Source organism: Chenopodium album, chromosome 11 (assembly GCF_948465745.1).
Source record: "Chenopodium album chromosome 11, dcCheAlbu1.1, whole genome shotgun sequence".
In the NCBI taxonomy this organism is placed as follows: Eukaryota; Viridiplantae; Streptophyta; class Magnoliopsida; order Caryophyllales; family Amaranthaceae; genus Chenopodium; species Chenopodium album.
In genome coordinates this window covers 56542291-56561651 of record NC_137844.1, presented here as the reverse complement: position 1 = coordinate 56561651, position 19361 = coordinate 56542291, and the positions used below count along the sequence as shown (strand labels likewise).

The 19361-nt window shown below is 34.4% G+C and overlaps 3 protein-coding genes across 3 annotated transcripts; all 3 read right to left on the bottom strand.

Annotated features, from left to right (window-relative positions):
* Window positions 1-1126: 1126 nt before the first annotated feature.
* On the bottom strand, window positions 1127-4430 carry LOC145567863 (uncharacterized). Its single transcript, XM_081627273.1, has 3 exons — window positions 3500-4430; window positions 2082-2340; window positions 1127-1741 (listed from the first exon to the last, which is right to left on the bottom strand). The coding sequence occupies exons 1-3, from the start codon at window positions 4267-4269 to the stop codon at window positions 1565-1567; spliced, it is 1206 nt and encodes a 401-aa protein (XP_081483399.1). The 5' UTR covers window positions 4270-4430; the 3' UTR covers window positions 1127-1564.
* Window positions 4431-7671: 3241 nt separating this feature from the next.
* Window positions 7672-12654, bottom strand: LOC145567861 (casein kinase II subunit beta-1-like). Its single transcript, XM_081627272.1, has 5 exons — window positions 11983-12654; window positions 9877-10095; window positions 8784-8893; window positions 8541-8706; window positions 7672-8118 (listed from the first exon to the last, which is right to left on the bottom strand). Exons 1-5 carry the CDS (start codon window positions 12221-12223, stop codon window positions 7988-7990), a joined length of 867 nt encoding a protein of 288 aa, XP_081483398.1. The 5' UTR covers window positions 12224-12654; the 3' UTR covers window positions 7672-7987.
* Window positions 12655-13469: 815 nt separating this feature from the next.
* Window positions 13470-19146, bottom strand: LOC145569349 (uncharacterized). The gene is made up of 3 exons (XM_081628699.1): window positions 18891-19146; window positions 17459-18012; window positions 13470-14076 (listed from the first exon to the last, which is right to left on the bottom strand). The coding sequence occupies exons 1-3, from the start codon at window positions 19069-19071 to the stop codon at window positions 13819-13821; spliced, it is 993 nt and encodes a 330-aa protein (XP_081484825.1). The 5' UTR covers window positions 19072-19146; the 3' UTR covers window positions 13470-13818.
* Between the last annotated feature and the right edge of the window lie 215 nt (window positions 19147-19361).

Genomic DNA, 19361 nt, shown 5'->3' with positions numbered 1-19361 from the left:
GCATGGTTCAGGTGGTAGTTAGTCACTTAGATATCAGTAAGATAATATAGGATTCTGACTTTCCTGACTTCCAGGTACTTTGGTGTTTGATTGTATTTTGTGTTTTTGTCCAATGCCTGGGTTTCCAGAACTGAGCCTGAACAAGTGTAAGTGTGCAAATCAGGACTTTCTAACAGCACTTCTCTGCAAATCCACAAAATTGAAACTGTTACTCCCTTCGTCCTCAAAACTTCGACCATTTTGGCCTAATTTTAGTTTCAAAATGGTTGACCCATTTGCATTAAAATACCACCAATTTACAACAATATTTGTGCAAAATCAGCTACCCCATATGAAATTTTGTTTTTTCATGTATTTTTAATACTTTATCTCTCTAGTTTTTTACAAACTTCATGTAAATTAATCTTTCCAATATGTTTTTATTTCTTTTTATTTAAGTTTCTTAATAACCGCAAAATCAACCTAAAATGGTCAAAGTTCTGGGGACGGAGGGAGTATTAGATACCTGTTACATACATAATTCTACTAAGCAGGCCGTGAATTCTGAAGAGAGGTAATCTTGTTTCTGCTTCACATAGAAGCACCTAAACGAAGATTATCCCTCTCGGGATGACACTTTTTATCCATCATTTAACCACATTTACGGGATAAAAAGGATGTGTTGGGGTAACACTATCAGCATAAGGCTATTGTTCAGGATTTACCCCATATCTGAATATTTTGGGTTAAATATGCATAACAGTGGTTTATACTGATATTTTTCATTAACCTTATGTGGGACTGTTGGGTACTCTATGTGTAATTAATTTAACCCTACAGCACTTGCCGAATACAAGGAGTCGATTGCTTCATATGATTGGGAGAGGAGCCGTCAACAAGAAGGCAATCCATGATGAGGCCTTTTCTTTTATCATCCTTAAAAGAGGCTCAGGTCACTAAAAGGCATATTGTAAAGGATCTCTCCTCAAGATTAGTCTGGCTTAATGATAATACATTATTTACCAGCTAAAAGTTGATAATTTGATTGAAAGCCTTGATTTTTCCTGTAATAAACTAGAGAATGAATATACAAGTAAAGCTTATATGCTACTCCGCACGAAGTATATTTTTAATGCTGAATCAGACATAAACAAGACTTGATGCTGGAATAGATTGAATAGACAGGCAAATTTTTTACATGTTGAAGCAGGCTATATGGATAAATGATATATAGCTGCTGTTCCCGTACAATGATCATACACCAACTATCTAGTAAAAGCTACAACTACTACAAAAATGATGGCCTAGCCTTCAGCACCTTCGGTACCATTTCCAGAACATCACTAATATTCAGCTATGTACATTTTGGTTTACGAACTACAAAGATTGAGATTTGACCTTTTTGATCATCTACATCTGCTTTACTGATTGTAGTACAAAGCAGTTCTCATTCTCCTTTCTAGTAGGGAGGCAAAGTATGAAAATCAAACAGCATTTGATAAGCAATGATATCAATTCGGGAATTGAATTCTGATCCTCCAGAAATTTTTAAGTGCTGGTCTGTTGTTTTTTAATGAGGATTTAATCAGACACATTGAAGCGATGTTTTACTGTCTTTTTCTTTATGCATCCTTGTTTGAACAGCTTTAACAGCAGCCACTCGAGCTGCATTAGCTGCTCTATTAGCAGCTGCTACAACTTTGTTCACCCTGCTATCTACTGATTTCACCTTATATGCTCTCTCAGATGCTTGCCTTGCTTTCTGCATACAGAATAATTGCAGAAAATTCAGATACTGATGGTTACATTTTCCTAAGCTCATCTCCTCATATTAAGACTATGGCCCAATATTACTAAAAACCTTACATTATAGTTATTTTTTGTAGTTCTTAATTAATCAATCTTTATTAGTGGGAAAGTCGAATCACATACCATTCATTAATCTCGGACATACTAATAATCAAAAAAAGCAACTACTATACCCAGACGAAGGGAGTATAATTAGACTGCAGTAGCACTTGTCTGTGCTCAACCATGCATTGACACCAAGACTAAAAATTCAACAATATTTTCATATACTGGAGAAGTAGAGCGTTCTTTACCTGGATAGCAGTAGAAACTTTGCAAGGGTAAGCTGAAAAGGGGGAATCAGGCAGTTGAGTTTGACAGCTAGCCTTGACAAGAAGCCCATTTTGCCAGTAACCAGATTGAGCTTCCCAATTTCTGAAAGTGTAAACACCTAGCCCATGCCTTCTGCCCTCATGCCAGGACCCCTCATATTGGTGTCCATTGCCAAATTTGTAAACTCCAAAACCATGCATCTTATCAGCAAAGTATTCACCAGCGTATAAATCTCCATTTCTGCAAAATGAGTATGAATATCATGAGCTTAGCCTTTTGCTGGGATTAGAAAGCAACACTAAATCATTGAAGTTCACAACCTCTGAGGTTTGTACAATGATATCTTTTCTGACAGATAACAATCTAGCAAATTCCAAATTCCATGCTACACAAACTATTTAATTTTAGAACAATACTGAATAGTGTATCATTTGATCCATTGAGTCTAATTTACAAACAGGTAGTACACGTAGAAGTCATTCAGTGAGTTGAATGTAGCATAACATATAAGTTTCAATGTCTTAATTGTCTACTACAACATCTTTTGGTAACCACACCAAAACACGATGAAAACAACCCATGATATGTTTCTACTGTCAACTCCATATATACAGCCAAACCAAGGAAATTCTCCCTTACTTGCTAGTTAGCTAAAGACCAATAAAGAAAGTAGTTATAGGATTACTAAAGAAGAAACACTTTTCTTAGAAGGCTCATACAACAACTAGCTTGTCTTAAAAATTATAGATTATGAATAGAGTAGCTTATTCAGAAAATAAGCAACAGAGAAGTTGCTAACAACTACCCTTAGATTCTAAAAATCTGCTTCACCAACCAAATCATCCAGACAACGAAAGTAGTTAAAACATAAATTAGACAAACTTGTCTTATATTGATTCTTCATTTCAACCTAAAATACTCAGCCCCAATGTTACAACACCTGACACAATGCACATTAACATCAAACACTTCCTTTTCAAAAAAGAAAAAAAAAAAAGTGCATAAACCTCATCAATACACTCAAGCCTGAAGCCTCAATACGACAACACCTCAAAGAGGCTTCTACCACTACCCATGGCAAGGTAGGATGCATTGGATACTCGGCTATGCGTGACCTTACTTGTATAATAACCGATAAACTTCCTACATTGACCCACACAATGCATGTATGCTACTTTACAATAAGCAAGAATATGATAAGCTAATTGATTTACTCTATTATAGTCCAATCCAAAACCAAATAATAGTACACCAATAATGGACATAAACACCAACAAACAACAATGTAACACATGAAACTTCAAACAATACAAAAAATAACACAAAACATTAAGCAACATAATAACTCTAAAACCAAACATAATACAAGTAATAAAGCTAAATTCAACCAAAAAATTACCTATATTGGTAAAAACCAAATCCATGCTTAACACCCCACTTGAATTCACCAACATACTTACTACCATCTTGAGAAGAATAAATCCCACAACCATGAGATTGACCATTAGACCATTCACCTTGATAAACATCCCCTGTAAAAAACCTATAAATCCCAATTCCATGCCTTAATCCATTCCTATATTGACCCCTATATCTACTCCCTTTTGCCCATGTTTCAACTCCATAACCATCATACTTCCCATCTACCCAATCACCCTCAAATTTCCCACACAAATAATAGTGGTAGACCCCACTTCCTGAACACTTACCCTTATGAAATTCACCCTCATAAACATCTCCATTGCTAAAACCCTTAACACTAAATCCTGAATTTAGGGTTTTTTCCCATTTGGAGTTTGACCCAATTGTCCAAACAACTGGATTTGAGGAATTTAGGGTTTGATTTTTTACAGAAAGTTGGAATTGGGGGGTAAAAATTCTGGGTTGTGGGATGTGGGGTAGAGCTAAGGCTAGAACAAGAACAGCAAAAAAAGCAAATACCCAGATGAAATCGATTGAGTTAGAGATGAGAATGTAGAGAGAAGAGAGAGAAAGTAGGATAATAAGAAGATACAAAATTAGGGTTCTTTGGATATTGTTGGTTGTATGGCTTAATCTTTGATAAAGATGAAAGGCCAAATCTTTTGGGAATGTTATTGAATCCATTAAAGAGCTCTTTAGTGTTCTTTGATTGGTTGATTGTAAAGTAGTGGAAGTTTTGCTCATCATCTAAGTCACAAATTTGGGATTTTTCTGCTCATTTTTTGGGAATTTGATTTGTTGGATTTGAAGGAAATGAAAAATGGTGGTATTATTATTAATTTATTTTGGGAAATTGTTGGATTTTAGGTTAGTTGATGGATTTAGTTATCTGTTGGTGGTTTTGCAAAGCAAAGTCAAGTTGCTCAACTCTCTTATATGAAAAGGTGATGGGATGGGATGGTTGAGCTTATGGGTATGCAAGTGGGTCCATAATTTGAGGGAGACATCATATCTATATTTTAATCCCAAAATTAGAATTTTAATCTTAATTTATTTTATCTTGGTTATAATCATAATCTTATTCCATATTTTAATACAATAATATTTTGTTTTAGAATTGATAAATTATAAAAGGGTCAATGTCTTAATGAGTTTGTATGTGTTGGCAAATAGAAATGATGTGATTTGGATATGTTCAATTATTGTTAATTAAAGTATGATGTGTATTATATGTTTTGAAGAATCTCAAATAGAGTGTTGATAGTATATTACAGGTGCAATTATTGACATAAATATTATACTAAGAATCGTAAGAAGTGTTGAAATTTGAAAACTACTATAATATATTGTACTTCTTATATTTTATCCTATAATTAAGGCCAAACATATTTTATAATTGATATCTTTATTTCTCTTATAAGCCAGTATTATGCATAAAGAAACTTGAAGAAGAATGATTCATTAAACATATCTCTCCAACCCAAACAACATAGATGGATTGAACTTTGGTTCACATTGATCTGGTACAACTGATTTAGTCAATATAGTACCAAGGTGATAACCACAATTAGTTGACAAAGTTACATCAACTTTATTCAAATTGTCATATGACTAATGGGGATGCAAATTTTGATACGGTGAATTGAAAATGCCAAGTTGGTGGCCGATTATTAAACTCATTTCGTCCCATTTTTATTGTTTCATTATACTCCTTACTCCATAGTAAAATTCACTTAATTTTATGCATTTTTTATTTTAGAAAAGACCAATATTTGTATATAGGATTGTAGACCAAAGGGTCATTCGCGATCATGTCCCTTCATAAATTATTTTAACTAATTAGTTATTATTTAACTTAAATATCCTTATTTTGCTTATAAAAAATATTGGGATATAATAATTAGATTTGAGAGACAGGTTAAATGCTTAATTTCAACACTTTTGATGTTTTAAGCCAAGATCATCCACTGATTGCTGATTAATGGGAGTACGCCGTATGTCCTTGCCATTTGCCCTACATTAAAAAAAAATAAAAAAAATATAAAATTAGTCAATTCAAAAGAACATTGAAAGCTAAAAGGCAAAGCCTCCATATTTCATAATATCCACGTCAAGAAAAAGGGTAGTGGATAGGATAGGATGAAGCGAATTCTAATGTTTTCATTTTTGCTCTTATCTTTTGCCTTGTTGGCCCCTACGCCATGCTTCGCATGTTTTATATATCTCCGTATGCATGAATGTATGATTTGAGCCATACGTTTGAGATTTTGAATAGCAAGTTCTTATTTGAAAATTTCCAAGGACTATTTTAGTCAATTCATTGTGACGTGAGGCAAGTAAATGATTGTGTTGGTCCTTATAGATAGATCACTTTCGCCAAAGGTATATCAGTCATACTTCGTATTAAGTAGAGTATTTAACTGATTATGCATGTTAAGGTTGGAAATAAAAATTAAATAAAAGAAATATATGTATTATTACACATGATTTAATATAATATGTTTTTTTTTTTTGGTTGAAATAAAATCTATATAATTATTAAAACTCAAGGGATTAACATGTTAACGACATGTGTCATACTTTGTCATCATAAAATTTATGACATAGCGCCACATGGATGATAAAATGACAACGCATTAATATTTGGATTAGACTTGAACCATTCCATCTTTTGAAATTCCCAACTTTTCATTACCATTATTATTCCACAATTAATGTCACTTTATTGCTAAATTAACATTCATATATGAATTGTAACTTTTCATTAAGGATAGATTCTAAAATTTTTTAAACATTATATACAATTCCCTACTTAATTGTAAAACAAATACTACTGCATTTCTCTTTTTATCCCCAATTAATTTACTATTTTTATTTTATTATTTAAACTTAAGGTATTTGTTACAAAATATTATTTAAACTCAAGGTAATTTTTTCATTTTGTATTTAAATATAACCCGGGGCATTGTCCGAGTCCCAAACTAGTTATTTTACTAAAATGTAATTATTTTTGCTGACATGTAATTATTTTTGTTGATTCTCTAATTTATTTTTTCCTTAAAGTTATTGTTTTTTATTGAAATGAAATTATTTTTAATGAGCTAAACTAATATTTACTAAACTGAAAACTAAAATTATTTTACTGAATATTATATTTTTTTAAGGTGAAGTGAACAAGACCTAATTCTACTTTGGGAAAAGAATTGATGATAGTTTGATAGTATCATAGGTAGTGTAGTTGACTATTGATCACTACTTTGGGCTTTTCCTACTAAGAGTCTGTTCACATTTACTGAGCTGAACTGAACTAAACTAAACTGAATAAAGCTAAAATGAATATTTTACGAGAGAAGGAAATTAGGAGATAAACTGAACTGATTAGCTGAACTAAAATTAAGCTAAAGTGAACAAGCCCTAATAACCCTCATTTCCTCAAACCTCTAAATTAGCTCTACTTTGTGAATAACTCTATTCTCAATGATGGATGTAAAACTGGTGTCAAAATAAAAATAAAAATGATGAAGCAAAACTAACAAAAAAAAATGTTGAAATTTTAAAGTTATAAAACTACCAATACTATCATTGAAAATTTAAGCGACATTGTTGGAATAAAAGGATTAGTTAAGTAAGCACGTCATGTCTCATGTGGAACACATTCATAAAACTCACTTTGCCATTCTGGAATTAGCAAGGGAAGCTTTATGAATTGCAGGAACTAAGTTGTGGGCTCGTGGCAATAGTTTCTGCAATACTTCGTAGTTCCTATTTTAAAAAAGAAGCGATCCTCAATTCTTGTCAAGTTCGATATCCTCCATCGTTGTCTACGAGTAGCAATTTTACCATGCATGGTTTAGCAAGAAACTATATCAACAAGCAGAGGCTTCTCGGTGCATCAATCATAAAAAAAGCCACCCCAGAGACGACGTATCTTGTATAGAAGTACACTGAAAAATCATATGTTTGAACGGTTAATCTGCGGTATACTCTGGTTAAAAATTCTTGTATTTCAGCTAAACATTATGCATTCTTTTACTCTGAAAAAACAAGAATAATGATGAACCAAGAGTACAGATTATAAAATACACAAAAAATTTTACTATCAAGGGAAACTCAGAGGGAGCCAGAATTTCATACTGCGAAAATCAAGGGGGAAAAAAAAAAAACACTACATATTAATTGGAAGACTTCAGGAGAACAGTACAAAGCTTACAAACGCTCTTCAATAGGAAGCTAAAATTGTAAATAGTAATGACAGGTTAAGTGCAGTATTTAAACTGCTATTTTTTGGGGGATGGTACATTTACGGCAAATATAGCATTTAACCCAGAAGTAACAATTTCCTAGTAGCTTCAGAGATTTTTGATCTTGCATCTCCTTGAAATTCAACATCCAGCAGCGTATCCTCCCGTGGTATACAGAGGTCATGAGCTGCAAATTTGCCTTAGCCTGGAGAAACTTCCTACTGTCATGGCTTGTGAAGCTTGAAACCGAACACCCTTTGAGTATAGCTCTGACTAGGTTTTTGAGGCTTAAGATGTGGGTATGTCATCAAAAAGAGGTGAGGAAAGGTCGTTCCAAAATATGCTCCATCAACATCTACAACCCGTTAATGAAAACGTATAGAAGGATGAACTCATGTGCAAATAATTTGTAGATTACTCAAACCACTACAGAGGCACATTTGAATCGCGCAACAATTTGAAAAAAAAAAACCTTCAGAGAAGTTGAAGCAATGAGCTAGAATGATCACAATTTTCCATGGCAAAGGAGAAAAATGATGCAACAATCAATTCAATCTCATTTTCATATACAATCACATCAACACCTAAAACATATTTATCCTTATAGCTAATTAAATTCTACATGCAAAAAGGGCCAAAAACAGCATTAATAGATGCACATCCACACCCAACAACGGTAAAGCCAAAAAGCAGGCAGGCAAAGCACATAAGAGTTAAATACTACTAAATGAAAGCAAACAAGCAAGAGCAAAGAATGCCCAATAAAGTAAAGGATACTGCCTTGATACTTGGATCGAGGGTAGTAAATATCTTCACATTTAGGACAGTAGATTTTTACGGTGCTTGATCGAGCAAGATCTGATTGTCCAACTGGAAGGCAAGGTTGTCCACAGCAATAAACCCTTGGACATCTCCCGAAGTCATAATTTTTGTATTTCTCAAGCTGTATGCCCACAGAACACCCTGTTAGTATTATAGCATCCTAGGTATGACATGATGTAACTGGGAAACAATTCTCACCATTGCAGTAATCCCTTTGCTTGTCAATATGTATCGAGCATGGATTAAACCATATAGCATTTCTGCTGCAGATTCAACCAATTCATTCTGTTCTTCAGTAAACATATCACCTGTATAACAAAAACATACATTCCTTGTAAGAACAAACATTAAACTCGGACAGCACCATTACTATATCTGCAACCTGTACACAACGCACAAAAATTATGGCAGTAATTCAGTAAATTTATATTCACCACCAACAGATCCCAGTTACAAGTTGTTCAATGACAGAAATAAGTGCTTGCTGATAGCTAGTAAGTAGTTATGTACTCCCTCTGTCCCTACTTGTTTGTCCCGTTTTCTTATATAGTAACAAGTGCCTACCATTTACCCAATTGGCACACTCAAAAAAGTGTAAAAGACAAAGATACCCATCAACTTGCAAAATTTTGGTTCAAGCCCTTATATAGTAACAAGTGCCTACCATTTACCCAATTGGCATACTCAAAAAAAGTGTAAAGACAAAGATACCCATCTACTTGCAAAATTTTGGTTCAAGCCCTAATAAAGCACATTTTGCCAATGGAGCAAACAAATAGAGACAGAGAGAGTGAAGTGTAAGATTCCCTTACAACACCATTCACAATGAATGCTTGCACCCATAGAATTTGTCAATAAAAAAAAGACACAAGTGCTTGCTCGTTCCGTCGAATATGTACAGAGTAATGTTCCAGTACAGTACCAAATACCATGAATGCTTGCACATAAAAAGCTTGTTCATTAGTCAAGAGAGAAAAACTCAATTGAGCAAGAGAAAACATTCTTCACTTGACCCAAAAGATATCAGGAAATGGGGCAAACAAAGGGAAGAGGCTTCTTATGTTGAACTATATGGATCACCAAACACTCACTCAAATTAATAAAGAGCACTAGTATAATTCACAGGTCTGAAGTTACATATACAAGCAATACTAATTTATTGTTGGCTAAGCATGTAGACTCAGCATAAGCCCTATAGTCCTTAAAATAACTCGGTGGTCAGTATTACTAAGACAAATATTTATTATCTCTAAACAAGTAATTAATGCACAGTGTAAAACTTAGAGCTCACCATGTGAAGATTCCACATCAAGTATCAGATCTAGAGCATAGTCATAGTATGGAACTTGACTGCTTAACCCACACAAGTTAAAATCATCTTGGATGTAATCATCATCAACTTCACAAAAAAACTCATTTCCTCGCAAGTTGCAAAACCATGAGATCCAAGAAGTGTCGTCGCCATCAGACCCACTAACATCAGACTCTTCACTATCTGTTTCAGATTCGTCTGCAAGTCAAGAGGTAAAAACATCAAGAGGGCAAACCCAAAAATAAAAGGGGAAAGTCAGAAAACAAAGACAAGGTAAAAAACAGCCAAAAAAAAATGTTAATTGTGCATTTAGCGTTTCTACCATAGTCAAATTAACACTTCATATTTGTGTCAGTGAGATGTTGAAAATGGAGAAAAAATAGAGTTTGAGAAGCCTGATTCAAAATCAAACTAACGCAAATATAAAGACCTTCCAATATTGTTAAAATTCTTCCTTCCGTAAGGAAATAGTAGTCACGTAGTTTCTACCCTTCAAAATTAGTATGACATTCTTTTACAGTGTCTTATGTAATTGTTGAATTTATACTATCATCACCCCACACAAATTTAAGCAAACCTTTACTATATTAAAAAAGGTGAAAGATTGTTTCTGAACATCTTAACCACTATTTCCTAAAATATTATGTGAATATTAATTTTTGAAATAAGGGAGTATTCCTAAAAGTGAAAAGGAAAAACCACTAACACCACTTTATCATTATGAGCAATTAGTTTTGCAACTACAAATGACAAAACAATCCACCTGTAAAATACTTGCACATAAACTGAAGCTAAATGAATCAGCTAACCAGACCCACATCATCGATAAATATTACAGTGTTTGTCAGAAAAGTTTTACCAGATACAAGATAACTCAAATTACTGCATTGAAGTGCTCATTCCTTCCACCTCAAACATTAGTCCAAACTCTCATGTATCCAAATTCCATGGCCAATCAAAGGACCTACCTAATACTCTGATTAGCCTGATAAAATATGAAACTAATTCAATGTTAGATCAAGAACATATAAATATAGCCTGTCTTAACCCCAAATCCACACCTCTACAAGTCCATATAATGGAGGGGAAACAGTCTAGTAAAGCTCAGATAGTGATTAAACCCCAACATAGGTTTATCTGGAATATGTACCTACAAATCAGTCATTTAGTCCAATACACACATGTTATTACGCTAAATAGTCTAGGAAAGCTATACAAGACCATATCTCTCAAGTCCCTACTTTGGAGGTGAAATAGTCTAGGAAAAAAGTCAAAAGACTAAAATCAATATCAAAGACAGCCCAAAATTTTATGAATACAATATAAGGAATTTCTTGTTCAAAGGCGAGTCGCATCCTCATCCTCACGAAACACTATTTCCTTTGCCTCATGCAGCTTCTTAGTGCTTATCACATAACAACCTTTCCTTTTTCCTGTGGCTCCAAAACTCGCAAAGAAGCCAGGAATGCTGTTTTATACTTATCATCCAAACTATTTCCAAAGACCCTAATAATTTTTGTGTCCTCTCCTTTCATTTCATTGAGTACTATGGAGGAGTTCCTTTAGCACCTCCTTGTACCAAATTTGAAGCACCCTCTATTTAATACCTCATATAAACCATTTTATTCAAACCCCTTTGACAAGGCACACAATAGTCAACTTTATCCCTTCGATTAAATATCTGCAATTCGATAAAAAAAAAAAAAAAAAAAAAAAAACACTTTCCCTCATTTCATGTAAAATAAATAAATTCATGAGCTTAATACATGATGCAGGACAATCTAATATAGAAACATGTCACTCAAAATAATCTTAATGAATCCTTTCCAAACAAAAAAGTGACCCAACCCGAAATACTCGACCGCAAATCAGATCAAAGTAGATTCATTCAACTCAAAATACACCACCATATACCCAAAAACACTAAACACCATTAATCAAAATTCTCAAAACACATCAAAATGCAGCATTTCTTCCTATAAAAACCACACTAAAACAACAAAATCAGCTGAAAACAATCACAAAAACACAACATTCCAAAAATAGAAAAAACCAGAAATCCAGGAGAGAGAAAGCTGAACATACCATCGGAGCAACGATTCTTAGAGAGAGGAACAGCGCGAGAATCTCTCTGATCAGACGGCTGTTTACCACCACCACCAGTAGCACTGATAATCGACTGTGCCGACAATCTATCCTTATCTTTACCATTCAATCCTTTCGAAGTTGAAGGCGACGATCTCTCCAAATGTTTATCCAACGCATCATTGATCCTTTTCCGATCCACCGCACCCATCTCCGCCTTCGATCCTCGATCCTTATACATCTCTTTCTCTCTCCTCCCAAAACTTCTTCACACAAACTTCAATCAATCAATCACTCACTTACTCAATCAATCACAGTTTATTTGAAGAATCGGGTATCTACAAGCAGCAGTTCTTCAAGCTGAACCCTAAATAAACGAAAAATTTAAAAAAGCTAGTGATACACACAGAAAATGGTGGAATGAACATAGAAATTGGAACCCTAGAATAGAGAAATTGGGGGATTTGAAAATAGGGTTGTTGGTGAAATGCGAAACGAATCGAAAGAGAGTGAATCGGCGAGAAGAAGAGGAGAGAGAAAGGGGGGAGAAATTAGGGTTTAGGAGAGAGAAAGGAGAATGGGGAGCTTAGCCATCTCTCTCTCCTCTGTTTCGCTTCTCTCGTGTTCAATTTTTTTTTTTTTTTTTTCGTTTTTTTGGGGGGGGGAAGATATTTTATTTTCGTTCTTCTACTTTGATTTGCCTGTTTCGTTTGGGCGTTTGTTAGATGGTTTCTTTTTGGGTGGATTCAAATATGAAAGGGGGGATGCTAGAAAGTAGAAACTCCTCAGTCCTCATAGTGGCTTGAAATCGTGGTTCTAAACGTTTGTTTTGCGCAATGAGCACATATTTGAAAAGTATGGACCCACAACCTCGTTTTATAGGTCGGAAATACCGTTAATATTGATTTGGCTAACATAAAATTTACGATAGATATATAAGATAGTGAAGTATCGTTAGTGCTTATTTGACTAACATAAAATTTACGCTAGGTATATAGAACGGTGAAATAGAAATACTAAGTATTGAGAAAAGAAATATCAGAGAGTTATTTTGCCGATATGGATACAGCAAGTTTAACACAATATGTGTGTAAGTGTGTAACTAACCAAGTAGTGTTGACTTAGTTTTTAGGGAAAAATCTTCAAAATAGGAATAGTTTAATAGGAGTACCATATAGTAAGATTTCCTTGCCTTTTTTCTCCTACTTTTAAAGTGTCTAGCTTGCTTTCTCAATCCAAGTCAACCATTAATAGGTTTAGAATCGACTACGCAATTCTACTTACTAGGAAAAAATAACCGCATAAAATGTAAATTGCCATAATTTATTGATGACGATTAACGAATCTAATTTGAGTTCATTAAACAAACAAGGCAAATTCAGACAACATACAAGCTGAAATAGTCAAATAGTAACTTGTTTATTATTCCCAATAAATATGTAAATAAAAAATTAAGTACCGAGTAATATACAGCTGATGTGATTAACTTTTATTTACTTGATGTGCTAAGGTAGTTTGTCATAATGTTATCCAGATAGTGACAATACGAGAGTTTCCAAGCTCAACGAAAGGCAAAACAATTGGCCAGAAGACAAACTATACGACTAGTATTTGAACTAACCAAGTTAGGGGGGACAAAACTGTAAACATAAAACCACAAAGCTTAAACACTTTCCTACAATGTACAAACAGTCCCATGCGACTGAGCTGTCGACAGACCAGGCATCTCTGCGCCTTGGGCGGCCTAGGCAAGCTTTACTCTTCTATAAGAAGAGCTCTCATAGTAATATAACATTCAATACAGGCCAACTTCGACAACAGTAGGAATTACTCTGATCAATCTTCTTCGAAGTACTTCTCCTCAGCATCGTAATTGGCTTCTTTTGACCAGTGATCATCCAAGGTCTCATCTTCATCTATCTTGGAATAATTAACATGTTCATGATCTTGACCAGATAGGAATTTCTGCTGCATAATGTAAGTAAATTGATCCAACTGCTCCTGCATTTCTGCAGGAGATAACACTGGTCTCTCAACATTCATGGAACTGGCGCTGGCAGTACCATCGGTTATTCCATTTTGATCATGCACAGGCTGCACTTGCATATGTTTTAAGGGAAAAACAACAATTAAGTGTCAGGAAAAGGCCATGATTTGTTCTATGCATGTCAATATCAAAAGCTTCTCGAAGCCCACAAGATATATAATGACTTTGATGCCACACATAAAAAGTAAGCATCTATCATGCCAGAGATAAAATCTTCTCTGGGAAATAACTGTGTAGAAGCCAAGGAGGACATAGAAATATGACCACCATTTCAGTGAATACTTCCTCAACTTAAACAATTTAAAATTCAAACAATTTTAGGGTTCAACAGAAGCAAAGAACAGGAGAGAGGATCAAAAAATGGCATTTTCAGGAGGAATATCAGCAAAATATCAACAGATTTCTCTTCTACCCTACCAGCAATCTTCACTCTGGTAATAACATACTGCCACACCGTACCGTCACTGACCTAATACTGGATCATCATTTAATTAAGTAGCTACCTAGCAACCATCATGAATATAATCGCTTCTCCACGACAACAATCGTGTAATGAACCGACTTAGGAAAAGGGGTATTATGGGTAGTTTAGTATTAAGTAGTCATCAAATGTAGTACATAGGGGAAATTATGCAAGGAGCCAAGGGATGCTAGTCATGCCACATGAGCACAAAAAAAAGACAAACCATCTAGAATCATCTTAGAAGATGTAAATAAATAGGGAGAGGGAAGGAAGAGAGAAGTAGTCAAAATTTTGGAGTGAATCCTTTGAGAGAGTTATGGCCTAAAGCCATTCTTAGAGAGTTGTGAGCTAAACTCACTATTGGAGAGTAATAGTCTTAGGTCCTGTTTGGCAATAGTAGCGGTAGCGGGTAGCTTTTAGCGAATGATTAGCGGGTAGTTGTTAAGGTAGCGAGTAGCGGTCAATTAGTAGTGGGTAGAGGTTAGCTGTCAAAGTAACGGTTGATAGTATGAGTGTTTGGTGAAAATAGCGATTGCAATACTAAAATATATCAAAATTCATATAAATATTGTTTAAAAAGTAATAAAAATTTGTTAAACGCTACCCGCTTCTTCTAAACGCTACTATTTTTAACGTTTGAGAAAAGCTACCTAAACACTACCTCTATCGCTAATTGCTACTTGAATCGCTACCTTGCCAAACACTCTCAAATTTTTTCTAGTAGAGTTTTGACTAGTCAAAACGCTAACCGCTACCTCAAACGCTACTACCAAGCAGGGCCTTAAGCTATTAAACCTATCTTTTGTAATCTTTTCTCCATTATCAATCAAAATATAAAGCTTTCGCCTTTATAAATCCCTAGTAATTTTATAATATTTACAATCAGAAAATCAGTTCATAAAAATCGACCCTGGTTGACTAGTGAGTTTCATGCTACCTATTACCGTTCCATGACCTCCACCTAAGATCTTTACTCTATAAGCATGTGGGGGATTTTTTTTTTTGGCAGTAGCAAGAATCAAATTCTTGATGTCCACAATTTGTTTTTGTAATATGAATGATGAACATCCATTTTTTTGTTTGTCCCAAGTGCCTTTGTCAGCTTTATCCCTCCAAGCTATTTAAATTGTATAATATGAGCGAGAATGATTGAAACAAAGTACTATGTTAGCAAGTCATTGAATCCAACAATAACTAATTGTGCAACAAGTTTCGCTGCACTAGGTCTGTAGGTATTCAGCTTGGCATATGAAGATGTCGATACTGATTATTTATTACTTTCCAACAAGGTGTTTTTACAAGGAAACCCCAATATACACATACATCATCATCAAAAGGAAACCCCAAAATACACATACATCATCATAAAAATGATGTATCCCATGCTCTCATTCTTAAAAAAACTCATAAATAATGTTCATTTTGTAGCTTTAGTAAACAAATTTGGTGTTCCCTGACCACACATACCTATCAACCTAAACGTATGGACAACCACGGCTTGTTACTATCTCCTGCCTTGACAATCTTAATATCTAGTGTTACCTACAACTTACTTGGTATACTCAGATACATGAAAGAGTAAGGAATGTAATTGGCTAAAACCCACTTGTATGTTTCAACATATAAGGCACCCATGCTTTTCAATATTAAGCTTTGACAATTAGTTTCTTTCTATTTATACGGATAACATACACCACAAAAATTATGTTTAAAACTACTATCATAGTTTTACCTATTACAAGAATACACTCAGAGAAAATTCAAAGATCAAATGCGATCTCCTTATCTCTGAACACATGAATGCCTTAATAAGAAATTATATATATCTATATATATATATATATATATATATATTTTGCAAAAAAGACAACTGTGATATTGCACCATACAAAACTCCACATTAAGATAAACATCATTACTGTGGATACTTAAGAGTTCTACTTACTAGAAAAAACTCAAGGGAAATATGCTTCAGTCAAGTAAAGACAGAAATACCGTTAATCTCACGCCTATGTTATTCTATCTATATATATCCAAATTAGAAATAATTAGAAACAATAACATGTAAGTGATGATTTGATTGTGCTAAAGATAAGAGGACAGGCAAGTAGCTGTTGAAAGTTTGGAATTACAGAAAGTCAAATCTTTAATCAAAGAAGACATGGCTCCAGAATACCAGAGAACATAAATACTTTACTCCTGAGGTTATTCTACCATACACTGATGTTTTTAATAAACCTATGCCGTTTTTTTTTTCTATTTCAGACCAGAGGCAATAAAATTGAACTTAAAATTTGCTAATACAATGGTAATATAAGTGTTGTAGGCAAAAACCTTTAATTAATCTGTAAAGTACAGGAATATATATAGCCTTACCACTACAAGAGATTATTATATAAAGGCAATAGAAGTGTTCAAGAATATCATCACATAGCTCAAACATAAATAGCCTTACTATTACAAGAGATCAGCAACATGCCAAATACCCATATGACACCTTAACCTGACTACTCAAGACCAAAGTCTAAACCTAATTCCCAATAAAGTGCTTATGTCTAGTCATATAGAAGTAACAAGGGTTCAAACCATACAATGTGAGTACTGACTTGTTAGAAGCTTACAAGTATGGTGTAGCAGCAGATTTTTAAAAGAACAGAGACACAGACCAGCAGTAAATTATAATCATTTTATAATTTTTCATTGTTGATTATTTGTTACTGTCAGTTGACTCTTACAAATTTTATCATTATAGTTCCATTTTCTAATACCCTTTATATCCATCTCCCCTTTCATTATTTCATTAGAGCTACTGCTAACTCTTACGAGTGTTATCCTTAAAGTTCCTGTTTCTATTACCCTTTAAATCCACCTTTCCTTCCATTATTTCATAAGAGCAACTGTAAACTCATACTGAATTCATCTAAGGTTTAAAAACAACAGAATAAGCGGTTCAAGGAGTGAATTACCTCTGAAGGAGTAGGTGCACCATTTGCATGAACATTATTTTTCTCATCCTTATCTTCATCTTCCTCTTCCTCCTCCTCCTCCTCCTCTTCATCTTCATCTTCCTCCTCCTCCTCTTCTTCCTCCTCCTCCATTCTGTTTGCTCCATCATTACCAACCCATTCACTCTCATGAACACCTAACCTCTGCTGCTCACCTCTGATTTTTGTTAGCAAAATAGCTTCCTCTGCTCGTCTCATTAAAGTTTCTGACCACCGCTCCCCAGGCCTGGGCATGCTTCTCCCGTAAGGATCTTGAAACTTACCCACATACTCATGGTGCAAATATGGTTCCCTCTCTCTCATGGCATCCTCGGAAAAGTAATTACCTTCACTCATGAGCTTATCCATGTATGCACTTCTTCTGTTCTTTTTAGTTAATAACTGAACACGTCGTTGCTCTGAAGTTGGGCTGATCTTGCTTCTTAGATGCTTTAAGTGCCAATTAATTTCATAGTCATCTTTTAGGACATCAAACTCTTGAAGTTCTTCAAATGTCAATTGTGGTCCATACCGTTCTACAAAAAAAATGTGACAAAGGTTTAGTGCGGCATTACAACCCTGCAATTCTTTTACAGAAAAGTAGGATTATAAGCTAGTTGCAAGACAAATAATCACTACATAAAGTCTAATCAGCATGAATATCCACATCAAATATCCTCCTTTCAAAAAACACTGGTTCTAAGTTCACAAAATCATACTGTAATCAGCTTGGCAACTTGACAACAATATGGTAAACAAAAAGTTTGTAACAATTGCACAAGTCAAACCATTTTTATCTAGCTCGATTACACCATCCCCAACAAACAACTCGAAACGTACAAATTGGTACAGTGGATCACTTTTAGACTAGTTTAACAAATCTAGGTAATGAATTGCGTTCATGGACTCGTCCCATGTCAACTACCAGAGTACCAGGCATACCAAAAAGCTAGCTAGTAGTACGTGAAACTAATGCACCAATATACAAGTAGTTATAAATCCTCTCAAAGTAGAAAAATTTCCAATTTTTCCACTATGTTCTCTTCAATCTATGAAACTTTTTCGACCAACATTTATTAAATTAACCTAAAACAATACATTGAATTACACACAAACTCACAAATCCTATATTAATCTCAACAAATACAAAATGTAGTGATTAAATCAACAACTTGAATGCGGCACAATATATTACTGATTTCCAATCACCCATTTCAGTAATTAAGAAGAAATACACCTAAAACTCTCAATCAATTGGAATTCCACTAAGAACAAATTCAACCCCACACCCCAGAATTTTTTTTAATTATTTTCTAATTCAAGATCAAATAACAACAGCATAACATTCCAAATTAAAATTCAAGCATACAACAATTTGAAGAAATCAGAGTAATAAAAATTAGAGAGAAAATACCTAAGAAAACGGGGACATCGCGGTGAAGGAGGTCGAGAAGGAGGGGTTTACGGAGTGAAGGAGTTGCAGCTTTAGAAAGAAGAGATTGCGGAAAATAGAGATTTTCGAAAGCAGATAATCTGTCAGTTATTTTCTCCATTGCTTCTTTCTTCACCTCTCTTCTTCCTTTCTCTTCTTCCATCTTTTTCTCTCCTCTGCTTTCTCTACCTTCTGCAATTGCCGTTGAGTTTATTTTGTGTAAGTTTTTTTTTTTTGGGAAAATTCAAGTACGAGTATTCGTTCTTCTCGGCTATTCCATCATTCCATGTCGGTTTGTACAACTTTACCCGCGTTACGGGTAAGTAGAGGTTTCAATTCGGATGATCGAGTCCAATATGATGAGGTTGGGTCGAGCTGGGTCTATTTTTAAAGTTGAATTATGTCAAATTATTATATTCACAGAGTCTAAATTTGAGTTGAACATTTTTAGGA

Excerpts from the sequence above, each read along its gene's own strand:
- LOC145567863 (XM_081627273.1), bottom strand. The coding sequence starts at position 4,269 with ATGATGAGCAAAACTTCCACTACTTTACAATCAACCAATCAAAGAACA. Across the intron at positions 2,341-3,499 it reads TTTGGTTTTTACCAATATAG|AAATGGAGATTTATACGCTG; the intron begins GTAATTTTTTGG and ends CTCATTTTGCAG. Across the intron at positions 1,742-2,081 it reads AAGTTTCTACTGCTATCCAG|AAAGCAAGGCAAGCATCTGA; the intron begins GTAAAGAACGCT and ends TTCTGTATGCAG.
- LOC145567861 (XM_081627272.1), bottom strand. The coding sequence starts at position 12,223 with ATGTATAAGGATCGAGGATCGAAGGCGGAGATGGGTGCGGTGGATCGG. Across the intron at positions 8,894-9,876 it reads TGATGTGGAATCTTCACATG|GTGATATGTTTACTGAAGAA; the intron begins GTGAGCTCTAAG and ends TTTGTTATACAG. Across the intron at positions 8,707-8,783 it reads GCAAAGGGATTACTGCAATG|CTTGAGAAATACAAAAATTA; the intron begins GTGAGAATTGTT and ends GTGGGCATACAG.
- LOC145569349 (XM_081628699.1), bottom strand. The coding sequence starts at position 19,071 with ATGGAAGAAGAGAAAGGAAGAAGAGAGGTGAAGAAAGAAGCAATGGAG. Across the intron at positions 18,013-18,890 it reads CGATGTCCCCGTTTTCTTAG|AACGGTATGGACCACAATTG; the intron begins GTATTTTCTCTC and ends TTTTTTTTGTAG. Across the intron at positions 14,077-17,458 it reads GTGCACCTACTCCTTCAGAG|CCTGTGCATGATCAAAATGG; the intron begins GTAATTCACTCC and ends ATGCAAGTGCAG.